Here is a 12225-nt window from a genome sequence, read left to right on the forward strand (position 1 = left end):
ATACAGCTTGACCAAGAGGGATGGAACGGGTCCTGCTCCTTCAGACAGTAGCTGCCCTTTGAGTGAGCTGGGCTGGATTGGGAAACCTATCTTTAGACTCCTGTGGAGGGTAACTGGCATGGGATTTCACTGCAGCAGCAGTGGAATTAACGTGGCATGACTGAAACAGTTGACTGAATTCTTGTTCAAGAGTTGGCAGCTCCTGGGAAAAAAAAGGCAGTGGGCAATTTTGAATGGTAACTGTTTGACTGTGCCAGATCGCTTGAATGTGCTACCTCAGTCACGAGGCAGAGTATTTCAGAGGTGATGCTCTGTAGTAAAGCAGCACAAACCACTTCCACTCCGGTGGAGAATTAGCTGTTATGAGATACAGTCATTTGCTTTACTTGAAGCACTTTGCTCAAAAGTAATTTCAGCGAAGGGCAAGAACAGTGTGGTACCTTTCAGAATAAGTATTGTAGATATTAAGTTTTCATGTACTTCATGTCCTTGTCTTCTGTTTACACTTGGAAATATTATCCTTTAAACATTTCAGTTAGTGTATTTTAAACATTAATTCTGGTGGTTTTTTAGTAGTTTCAAGTCAATCTTACATATTGCATCAATATCCAATTATCAGTTCACTTTTAAGATATTTTTTTTATATAAGCTTATAGCCCTTGTCAGTGCCTCCTATGGGAGAGAATCCTTTACCACAACATTTTTTCATTTTTAATCTAAATAATGACATACTGATCTATTAAAACTTCATATACACTATGTTATTATAAGCACTGATACATTGTGTAATGTAAACATATGGTTCTTAGCGAAATCTAGAACTGTTTACACTCAGGCTCTAGTGAAACCTCTCTGCTAAAGATTTGAAAAATGAGGGCTTTTTGGGTAGCCATTGCAATTTTTCACAGCTGTCAGCATTCACCATCTCTCCTTTGCCGTCCAGCTAAGGAGAAGGTATGGAAGTGTTTAGAACTTGATTGTTGTAATAACACAAGTCTTAATGCCCTTGCTTTCATCTTTGGAATTACAACTTCTGCCTTGTGCTTCTCTGCTAACCCTTGGTATTTTTAGTGGAAATATACTTGTATTGCTTCTACTTTATAATTTCTAATACTTAAAAAGCATAATTTCTCTCATATAGTAGAACTTGATCTCATATGGTCTCAGCAGTGAAGGGTTGAATTGAGTAGGGTGGATAAAGTTTTTTTTATTATTATTTTTAATTTTATTTTTTAAGTGCAAAAATAAAGCAGGCTTAGAACTTCAAAGATCTCTGACATTTCGTCAGTTACTGGCTAAAAGAAACTGTGTGTCTTTAGTGTATTGCCTGTATGTGTGTGGTCGGGTGTGGGTTTGGTGCTGTTGTTTTGGGGTTTGGAGGCGGGATGGGGCAGGGCAGGCTGTGGCAAGGTAAAGCCCAATTGGTGATGCAAGTGTAAAGCCACAAGTTGTCCCTTCTGAGTTAGTAAGAGGACTTAGCTTGTCTCCCAAGGAATCTTAGTGTTGGCAGAACAACATGACAGGGGAAAGAAGAGCAAACAAATCCTTCCTCTTTCAGCATGAGTCAGTTACGTGACTTCAGCTGCCACATTTAACCACTTCTTTACTTGCAAAATACTATATTGCTGTATGGTGAGTCTATAGAAGACAAAGTAGACTGATGTCTAGCTCACTCACAAAAGGGAGCGATCCTGTTCTGATTTCTCCTCTCCTTTTGCACTGTCTGGTGTTCCTTGGGTCCCTGCCTGAATCGAGGCCACTAATACAGTACAAATCTAATCCAACAAAGGAGAAAAAAGTGGGTAGTTCTTTGCTGATTTGAGCACCAGAACCAAAGAAAGGAAGGGGATATGGTGCCTTCCCCAGGCTTTGGGTGGCAGGGAACACTTACAGATTCCTGTTGTTAGGAGCTTAGCTCTCCTATTTGACCATGCTTGAAGACTGTTTTTTGCTGGATAGACAAAAAAGTAAGTCTTCCTGTGAGACAAGCACCGGGGGGTGGGTGAGGAGGAAATAAATGGGTTAAGCATTACAGGAGTCAGTAACTGATGGATCATTTCAAGCAGCTTCTTTGTAGGTTATCCTGCACCCTTCAATTTAGTAATATTGTAGGACTCTTCTGTGAAGAGCAGGGGTGTTGTGGTAGCCTGAAACAGTACTTTTGTGTAACTGTCGACAGGGTTAGTTGTCATATACTGTTTATTAGGTACTGCCTTGGTGTAGTGCTCACCTGCTTATAGACACATGGGTTACTTGCAGTAATCTACTAGATTAGGATGTAGAAATAATTTACCAAGATGACGATTATTTTTTAAGGAGTAGTATGTACATCTTAGAATTCTGTTAAAAAAACCAAACACCTCAAGGAAGCATCTTCTATCCTAAATATACTTTAATAATAGGAATAGCTTCTTCCAAGTTTAAGACCATTACACATTTAGAAGGTATTTCTGTTCATTTAATGACATGACATGCTTTCCCTGTAAACTAATAGCAACTATTTATGTACTCCAGAGTACAGTAATGAAGTGTGAAAGTGAATGTGGTTATAAAATGTTGGGCTGTATCTTAGGGACACAGTAAACCCTGCTTGAGAAGTTACATGACTTCAAATTTCAGCTTTAGTTTAAGCTAGCAATAGAATGCATGGGCTACCTGAAGTGCCTTGGAATTGGCCAAGGCTACAAAGGTGAAACTGGGGTGAAGCTTGTATTTAAGTATGTTTGTGATGTGAGCTCTGGGGTCTGGAGGTGCTGGATGAGCAGTTAAAGCCTACAGTCCAGAGAACAGGTTAAGATTATGTATACTCCTGATTTCATTAATACCTTTTAGTAGGGATCTGGAAGTGTGGATACAGCACAGTCTGACTAGAACTCATCCCTAGTGGCTAAGTAATAGGTTCTGGGGTTTGAAATTGAGTGCAAATTAATAAGACTGAGACTGAATAATGTCTTGTGTTCCTGTTTGAAGATTTACTTGTTGGGAAGCTTAATCTGTCTAGTAGCAAGCCACGTTTTATTGTTTCATAATGAAGTTAGCAGTAGTGAATTGCTATATTGATGCCCCAGTGTGAAAGCTGAAGCCCTTTAGCTGACAAAAAATGCTTTTGGCAGATGTGCTAAATTGGAAGCATGGAAAAAACTTTTGAGGCTGATATTTTTTAAAAGCAGGACAAGGTGATAAATGCAGTTGGTACTGAGAGTTTCTGCTATTACTGAATAATGTAGTGTTGAAGTGTTTGCAAGAAAAAAAATAGTAAAGGGAAAAGTTTTTGGAAAAGGTTTTGGGGACTTGTTACTGTATGCAAATAGGCAAAAGAAAATTAAGTAGATTTATAGTAGTTCTAGGTGAGACTAAAAAGATTGGAACCTTTTTAGACAGGATCAGTTTTTAAACTATAAATACTATTTTAAACTTCTAGTTTTTATTTCCTTGAAGTCAGCAGGGTCAGAAAATAACTATTTCTGTCTGATCTAGGTTTTCTGGATAATCTTTTAACATTTCTGTAGTAGACTGATCTTTTTCCATAATTGTTTCCTTCAGAAATACCGCTATCAGGATGAAGATACACCTCCACAGGAGCACAGCTCTCCACACATTGCCAATGAGGTGACGGGTCCAGAGCTGGTTCATGTATCGGAGAAGAATCTGTCGCAAATTGAGAATGTCCATGGCTTTGTTTCCCATTCTCATATTTCACCAGTAAAGGTAGGCATTTAAAAAGTTATTGTAATGAGTGAACTCTTTCAATATACTCCCCAGGGATATAATTTTGTGGGGAAAAAAATATATGCATGTTACACCTGCTTCTGTTTTTTTTATCATAGAACTACTCATTTGTGCAATTCACTTTGTAGATGTTAAGACACGAACAAAGTTACACGCATTCTGACTAAAGATGCATGATAGTAAAATGCTCAGATAACAGATGTAGGTAACTTAAGGTCACAGGCGTAGTTTGATGGGCACTATGGTTACTGCTGTCAGTTGCATTTTGAGTTTTCTACCAGGATCCTGTAGAATCACTTCAGAGTTTGCTTCTAGTAAGTACTTTAATTGAGACCTGTGTGGAAAATGTAATGAGCTAAGTGTATGTATGTCTCTGGAGCTTTTCAGTGTACAATGCCGTTATTCTCAAGACAACTCCAGTAACTTCAAGACAGATTTAAAAATTAAGAGGACAAACTGAGTGTGAGTTTTTGGGGGGTTAGGGACTGTAGCAGGCAGTTTTATGTGCTGGAGGAGTAGTCGAATCATTTTTGGAATAGCGTATTACTTTAGTGCGTCAGGCTAAATGCTGTTTTCTGTAGCACTTCAGAGTGTTCTAGGCTTTCTGAGGAAAAAGTGGAAAACATATTTGATGCTGATGAGTATTGGGGCTTTAGAATGATGAGGTGGGCTTACATTGAGGTTGGCCTAGAGTTTGGTATTTTTCGCATGAATTGTTGGTGTGTGGTAGTATCCGTTGTGACTGAAATTGGCAGTGTACTGTAACGCACGCAGCTAGAATTTAAGAAAAGAGTTATTTTAAACTTAGTTACATTTCCAGAATTTTTTTTTTTATTGTGGAGAAACATCTTGTTGAATTTATCAGCTCTTAATAATTGACTTGTAAGGATTCTGCAGAGGAACCAACTGTAGTGGGCAGGTGGTTTAGTACTTATGTTCCAGCTTCTCTAAGATTTTTAAAAAATGTATATGTAAGTATTGAACAGAATTACTTATTTTTACTTATAACTCCATGAGGAACTCTCTATGTATTTCCATAGACTTCAGGAGCTAGGCAAGCTGAATTCTTTACTCCTTAATGAATAAGCTTTTTGAAGTGGGCTGTATTAACCGCTGAAAAGCCTTATAAGAAAGCTACTATGACAAACCTTTCATTTTGAGAACAGCTAGGACCTCGATCTTCTGTTGCTTATGAAGATAGACACACAGTAACACTTTCACATGTCTAATTCCCTGAACTGATTGATATTCAGAAAGTAATACATCACACTTTGTGTGCAACAATTAGAAATAATTAAAAAAAAAAAAAATCCTCTGCCTCTGGGGACCTAAGGTCAACTCCGTTTATTTGCAAGCTTTCTCTAGTTCATAGCACAGTTAGTCTTGCATTTCAGAAAGCAGAAAGGGATCAAAGAGGCAAACTATAAAGCTGTCTGTAATAAGCGGTCATGTATAATGCATTTCACAATCCAGAAATTCTGAAATAAAAAATAAAATCCTAGAATGGGTATGTGTTGTGGTTAAACCCCAGCTGGGAGCTAGGACCATGCAGCCTCTTGCACAGTCCTCCCTCAAAGAAGAGCAGGGAGAAAAGGAGGGGAAAAAACCTCACGGGTCGAGATAAAGACAGTTTAATAGAACACTAACAGAAAAAGGAAAATAACAATAATAATAATAATAATAATAATAATAATGGTAAAATAATATACAAGATAAAGTAATACAACACAAGTCACTCTCACCACCTGGTGAATTGGTTGCCCAACTCCTCCTGAGCAGTGATTGCAAATTTCTGTCTCCTGGCCAACCTTCATTTGTATAGCAAGCATGACATCTATGGTATGGAATATTGCATTGGCCACGCCACTGTTCTGTCTGTGCTCCTTCCCAGCTTCTGTGGGAAGCTGAAAAAAGTCCTTGAATAGTATAAACATAACTGAACAACAGTGAAAACAATATGCTTTATTGACATTCATTTCATACCAAATCTGAAACATAGCAATCATTAGAAGGTAAATTTACTCTGTCCCAGCTGAAACAAGGACAGTATGTGACAGTGAAGTTCTGTTTCTTGGAACTGAGTAGATGTTACTTCATTGTACTTGAGAATGTTCAAAGGGCTGTAATTACCCTGGTTTCTTTCTGGCTGCTTGGATCTAAGGGAGGCCAAACTACTCAGAATAGTTCTGTTTGACTTAATTTCGGATTATTTTTGCAAATAGCCAACTACAGAAATAGAGAAGTGAGGATTTGATATTGGCAACATGAACATTCCATCAAAGATGACTTAATTTCTTACCTCTCTATAATGTGAATGATCTCTACCTTACAGAGATCCTACCAGGCAGTCTCTACAATCAAGCAAGGCTTGTATTTAGAGTGTTATATGGGATCCTTAATTATCTGTTTCAATTGAGCATTATCTAATTACTGTAACTTTCTGTAAGGACACTGATGTGAAACTGTTTTATGGAAATAGACATGAATTAATGTACTTGGCCCTTCTCTGCTCAGATCTGATCTTGGGGTGTGTTAAATATAAAACTGCTGCACTGTTCTGGAATAAAGAAACAATGTCTGATTTAAAATATTCTGGGAATAGAGTTAAGCAGCCAGTAGGTATAATTACAAAATATGGTGAGGCCTCTTCAATATAGTGGCTATCTTGGGTCTCTGAAGAGGATTAGTATTATCTTTCTCAAATGGGTAGGTGCTGGCAAATCACCATGTGGTAGGAGACGATGTGTATATGAGAAATATCATCATGCAGCTCATATTACCATTTATATATATTCCTGATTATTTTCATGTGACTACTCTCTATTAATTTCCAAGTAATGCATGGTAGAACTGAAATCTCTCTGAGCTTTGTTCACCTGAAAACTGGTGTGGGTGCTCCAGAGGTCAGCTGTTCAACAGCTTTTTGTGGAACTTTGAATTCTGATGCTAAGTTGGCTGCTGGATTGCTTCTCTACAGAAGAAGTTAACTTCTTTGCATAAATAGTTTTCAGTCAGAGTTTGAGGTCTTCGGGTATTTGGAGTAGGGGGTGCATCCATAGTTTCATAGCACCTGGAAGGCTTTATGGGACTTTTTAGAGTAAAATTGTTTTGAGCTCACAGTCAGCTCTCGGTCAGGAGATGGTTTGCTGAAGTTATTGGAATAAATGCTGCTAAAACCTGAACTCAAGTCATGTCAGGAAAAAAACCAACGTAGGTATTGTATTATTAGCATAGCTGGTCTGATGATTTGCAAGATGTTCATAGTTTTGGCATAGCTCATGCTGAAAATCAATTTAGCAACCAGGTTTGAGTGAAGAGTGCTCTGTGTAATGTATTTGGTAGGTTGCCTTGTTGCACTGTGTAGGGACCAGGTTTTGGCTAATATACAAGATCTTGATTAGATTTGTTCAATAGTACATTTGCTTAAGGAAACTAAATGTAATAGAGGTTCCTGTCTTTATTCACTAATAAAATAATGAGAAGATATTTTTTTAAATGTTAAATACACTTGGAATTTCGACTATTAGTTGAAATGAGTTATTAGTTTAAAGAACAAATGTAAATAGTAGGTTTTATGATCATATGCTGCTGCTTAAGAAATGCTGCAGAGGGCAGTAGAATCAGATTTTGAGGAATACCTTATTTTATTGGAAACCCTCTGCAGCCTAGAGCAATAATAACAAACATGAATAGAGAATAGTGAAGAAAGGAGATGTCTGGCTTTAACTAGTTAACATTTTATTCTTGAGAGAAGCTTTCACATTTTCTAGTACTTAAAGCAGCTTTTACTGCTTGCTTGGACAGGTGGATGATTTTCAAAGAGCAGCTTTCAGTGACCAAAAAGACAAATGTATATCCTCAATTTTTAGAGGATAAGCATGTGACAGCTATTTATCAAATGTTGTACATTAAGTACTGCAGTAACTCAAGGTGGTGTTTTTACCTTCTTGACAGAGAGGGTGGGCTACCCCAGATTCAGGTTGGGATAAGACACTGCATGTTTGCAAGCAGCGTGAAATGACTGATACAATCTGTACTGATTTAAAGTTTAAACATGAGGCAGGGCGTACAGGTTTTGTCTTGTTAGGGTGGAGCTTTGTTTAAGAAGAAATGTATACTTCATATGTCTCAAGTATCAGGGAAATAAACTTGACCCAGGAGATTTCGTGTCTTCTGTTTGCTATTTAATTCTGTGTGAAGTAGAACGCTTCTTAATTCTGTAAAAGTCTGGGTTTTTTTAATGTTTTATGGTAGAGAGTCGTGAACAGATAGTGAAAATGGTCAAACTTAAAATGCTTTACAAATTTGTGTCCCAGACACTTCAAAGAATATTTTCAGATATATAGGCAGCTAGTACCAGAACTTCCTTGTCATGAGGTTTCCAAATTCTTCATAGAAACTTGCAATTAGAATGAGAGGTTCCTTGAGTTGTTATGAAATAAGATGTGATAAAGTTGAGTTGACTTTGATGAAATTGAAGCAGTACATTGCTACCGAGATTGGCCACTAGATGGTGATGCTATAAAACAGTTTATTTAAATTGTAAAACTGAATTTAGCTTCTCTATTTTACATTCAGATTGCTGTTTTTTGATTTAACATTAGTTTTTATTAAATAGCTCCAACCAAATGAAACGTGTCGTAGATGTGATATGACAGAAAACAGATTTTTTTAAACTGTGGAACGGAAGTTGGATTTTTCTCTCAAGGAAAAAAAAAGCTTTGAGTAATAATTATTGCCATGTTTTAAAATAATGGCTCATGATGTTTGTAAGACAAAATTCTGTCTTAAATTGCAGCCTGTACATGAAAGGTAAAATATTTTATTTATGCCTCTATGTTTATGATGTGGCAATTCAATATTTAAGTGTAGACCTTGATTTGGGCTTGTATGTGTTTCTATATTATGTTTGTGTATTGTATATTGTTATCTTTGTTCAACAGCTTTTTGTGGAACTTTAAATTCTGATGCTAAGTTGGCTGCTGGCTTGCTTCTCTACTGAAGAAGTTAACTTCTTTGCATAAATAGTTTTCAGTCAGAGTTTGAGGTCTTCGGGTATTTGGAGTAGGGGGTGCATCCATAGTTTCATAGCACCTGGAAGGCTTTATGGGACTTTTTAGAGTAAAATTGTTTTGAGCTCACAGTCAGCTCTCGGTCAGGAGATGGTTTGCTGAAGTTATTGGAATAAATGCTGCTAAAACCTGAACTCAAGTCATGTCAGGAAAAAAACCAACATAGGTATTGTATTATTAGCATAGCTGGTCTGATGATTTGCAAGATGTTCATAGTTTTGGCATAGCTCATGCTGAAAATCAATTTAGCAACCAGGTTTGAGTGAAGAGTGCTCTGTGTAATGTATTTGGTAGGTTGCCTTGTTGCACTGTGTAGGGACCAGGTTTTGGCTAATATACAAAATAAATGCTGCTAAAACCTGAACTCAAGTCATGTCAGGAAAAAAACCAACGTAGGTATTGTATTATTAGCATAGCTGGTTTGATGATTTGCAAGATGTTCATAGTTTTGGCATAGCTCATGCTGAAAATCAATTTAGCAACCAGGTTTGAGTGAAGAGTGCTCTGTGTAATGTATTTGGTAGGTTGCCTTGTTGCACTGTGTAGGGACCAGGTTTTGGCTAATATACAAGATCTTGATTAGATTTGTTCAATAGTACGTTTGCTTAAGGAAACTAAATGTAATAGAGGTTCCTGTCTTTATTCACTAATAAAATATTGAGAAGATATTTTTTTAAATGTTAAATACACTTGGAATTTCGACTATTAGTTGAAATGAGTTATTAGTTTAAAGAACAAATGTAAATAGTAGGTTTTATGATCATATGCTGCTGCTTAAGAAATGCTGCAGAGGGCAGTAGAATCAGATTTTGAGGAATACCTTATTTTATTGGAAACCCTCTGCAGCCTAGAGCAATAATAACAAACATGAATAGAGAATAGTGAAGAAAGGAGATGTCTGGCTTTAACTAGTTAACATTTTATTCTTGAGAGAAGCTTTCACATTTTCTAGTACTTAAAGCAGCTTTTACAGCTTGCTTGGACAGGTGGATGATTTTCAAAGAGCAGCTTTCAGTGACCAAAAAGACAAATGTATATCCTAAATTTTTAGAGGATAAGCATGTGACAGCTATTTATCAAATGTTGTACATTAAGTACTGCAGTAACTCAAGGTGGTGTTTTTACCTTCTTGACAGAGAGGGTGGGCTACCCCAGATTCAGGTTGGGATAAGACACTGCATGTTTGCAAGCAGCGTGAAATGACTGATACAATCTGTACTGATTTAAAGTTTAAACATGAGGCAGGGCGTACAGGTTTTGTCTTGTTAGGGTGGAGCTTTGTTTAAGAAGAAATGTATACTTCATATGTCTCAAGTATCAGGGAAATAAACTTGACCCAGGAGATTTCGTGTCTTCTGTTTGCTATTTAATTCTGTGTGAAGTAGAACGCTTCTTAATTCTGTAAAAGTCTGGGTTTTTTTAATGTTTTATGGTAGAGAGTCGTGAACAGATAGTGAAAATGGTCAAACTTAAAATGCTTTACAAATTTGTGTCCCAGACACTTCAAAGAATATTTTCAGATATATAGGCAGCTAGTACCAGAACTTCCTTGTCATGAGGTTTCCAAATTCTTCATAGAAACTTGCAATTAGAATGAGAGGTTCCTTGAGTTGTTATGAAATAAGATGTGATAAAGTTGAGTTGACTTTGATGAAATTGAAGCAGTACATTGCTACCGAGATTGGCCACTAGATGGTGATGCTATAAAACAGTTTATTTAAATTGTAAAACTGAATTTAGCTTCTCTATTTTACATTCAGATTGCTGTTTTTTGATTTAACATTAGTTTTTATTAAATAGCTCCAACCAAATGAAACCTGTCATAGATGTGATATGACAGAAAACAGATTTTTTTAAACTGTGGAACGGAAGTTGGATTTTTCTCTCAAGGAAAAAAAAAGCTTTGAGTAATAATTATTGCCATGTTTTAAAATAATGGCTCATGATGTTTGTAAGACAAAATTCTGTCTTAAATTGCAGCCTGTACATGAAAGGTAAAATATTTTATTTATGCCTCTATGTTTATGATGTGGCAATTCAATATTTAAGTGTAGACCTTGATTTGGGCTTGTATGTGTTTCTATATTATGTTTGTGTATTGTATATTGTTATCTGGGGCTGTTATTTCACTGATAATCCAGAACCTCCAAAGGAAACGCAATAGTGTGTAAAGTATTAAGTATACCTTGTAGTGGAAAGATATACCATGACTAGTGTGGTAAGTGTTAATCTTCATTGTGTTCTGTAATAAATTCTTAGCATTACAATATTCAATGCAATTCCCTTATATCCACAATTCCCATTCAATATTTGCACAAAGCTGTTCTCAGAGAGTTTTCCCAGTATTTGATAAGTTTCTAAGTGATATTAAGATGTGGCTGCCCGCAGTAACAGGAAGCTGGATTTACTGGTTAAGAAAAGTCTCTGTAGTTCTCTTTCCTTGAACCAAATCGTTTTTGCTGGTCTGTCTCTGGAGATTTTCACCATATCAGCAATCTTCAAAGGGTGTGAGAAAAACACTTGCACTTGTTTTATTCCTTATACACGTAGCAGACATTGACAACTGAACTTAAATGTTTTACTTGGAATATTGCACTAGCTTTATTAATCTAGTAAGGTGTTTAAAATTTCTTATTGGTGCTATACAATAAAATTTTTGTTACTGGCTAAATAGCACAGCCATAAGGAACTAAAGGTATTCTACTGGCTGAATATTTGTCATCTTTGATGACTACACACAGCTATTCTAATGAAGTAGCAGAACAATCCAGGAATTGTGAAAATAGGTGTCAGGGGGAGGGAGGGGGCGAAGGGGAAGTATGTTAATCTTTAATTTATGGTTACGTAATTATGGACTCTTGTATATATTTCATGCAACACAGTTGCCTACTCTGCTGTTCTCAGGTGTTGACAGAAATGATCACCTCTGCACAAGTGGTGCTGGGCAAAGACAATACTGAGCAGGTCGGGCAGTGACCTGCTTGGGCCTTTGTCATTGCTGGCTGCCTGTTTGATCTCATGCAAAGGCCCATCGTCCTGGCTGAGTGCTGTACATTCTGCCAGAGTACTTCAGCTGCAGATAATGCAGTAAAAATCCCTACACCAAAGTTAAAAAAAAAATATTTCAGACATGCAGATTAATGCTGCTTGAGCTTTTAAAGCTCAGTGGTGGAGTCTTTTGTGGTTATATAAAATTATTTCAGTGATGAAAACTATGAGTTCATAATATTATGACAGTAATACAAATGAGTTTGTTTTCCTATTTTTGAACAGTGGAGTATTTCAAACTAATGTGAAATACTGTTCTGCATTGAAAAAAGATGAAAGTTTTACCCCCAGGTTTTAACTACAAGAATTTCTTTACTGAAGTGGAGCATCTGGTGCAGGGTTGGAAACTAATCTCATAATGCGTTGAGTACCTTGG

The 12225-nt window shown here is 36.8% G+C and overlaps 1 protein-coding gene across 11 annotated transcripts in view; it reads left to right on the plus strand.

Annotated features, from left to right (window-relative positions):
* Nucleotides 1-12225, plus strand: part of DLG1 (discs, large homolog 1 (Drosophila)) — a 134751-nt gene that overhangs the window by 25024 nt on the left and 97502 nt on the right. For all 11 annotated transcript variants that reach the window (XM_014945881.1, XM_014945876.1, XM_014945878.1 and 8 more), the window contains exon 2: nt 3544-3708. In XM_014945881.1, coding sequence (XP_014801367.1) covers nt 3544-3708 — 165 coding nt within the window. The remainder of the gene's footprint in view (nt 1-3543; nt 3709-12225) is intronic.

Source organism: Calidris pugnax, unplaced genomic scaffold (genome assembly GCF_001431845.1).
Source record: "Calidris pugnax isolate Ruff unplaced genomic scaffold, ASM143184v1 scaffold111, whole genome shotgun sequence".
NCBI classification, from domain to species: domain Eukaryota; kingdom Metazoa; phylum Chordata; class Aves; order Charadriiformes; family Scolopacidae; genus Calidris; species Calidris pugnax.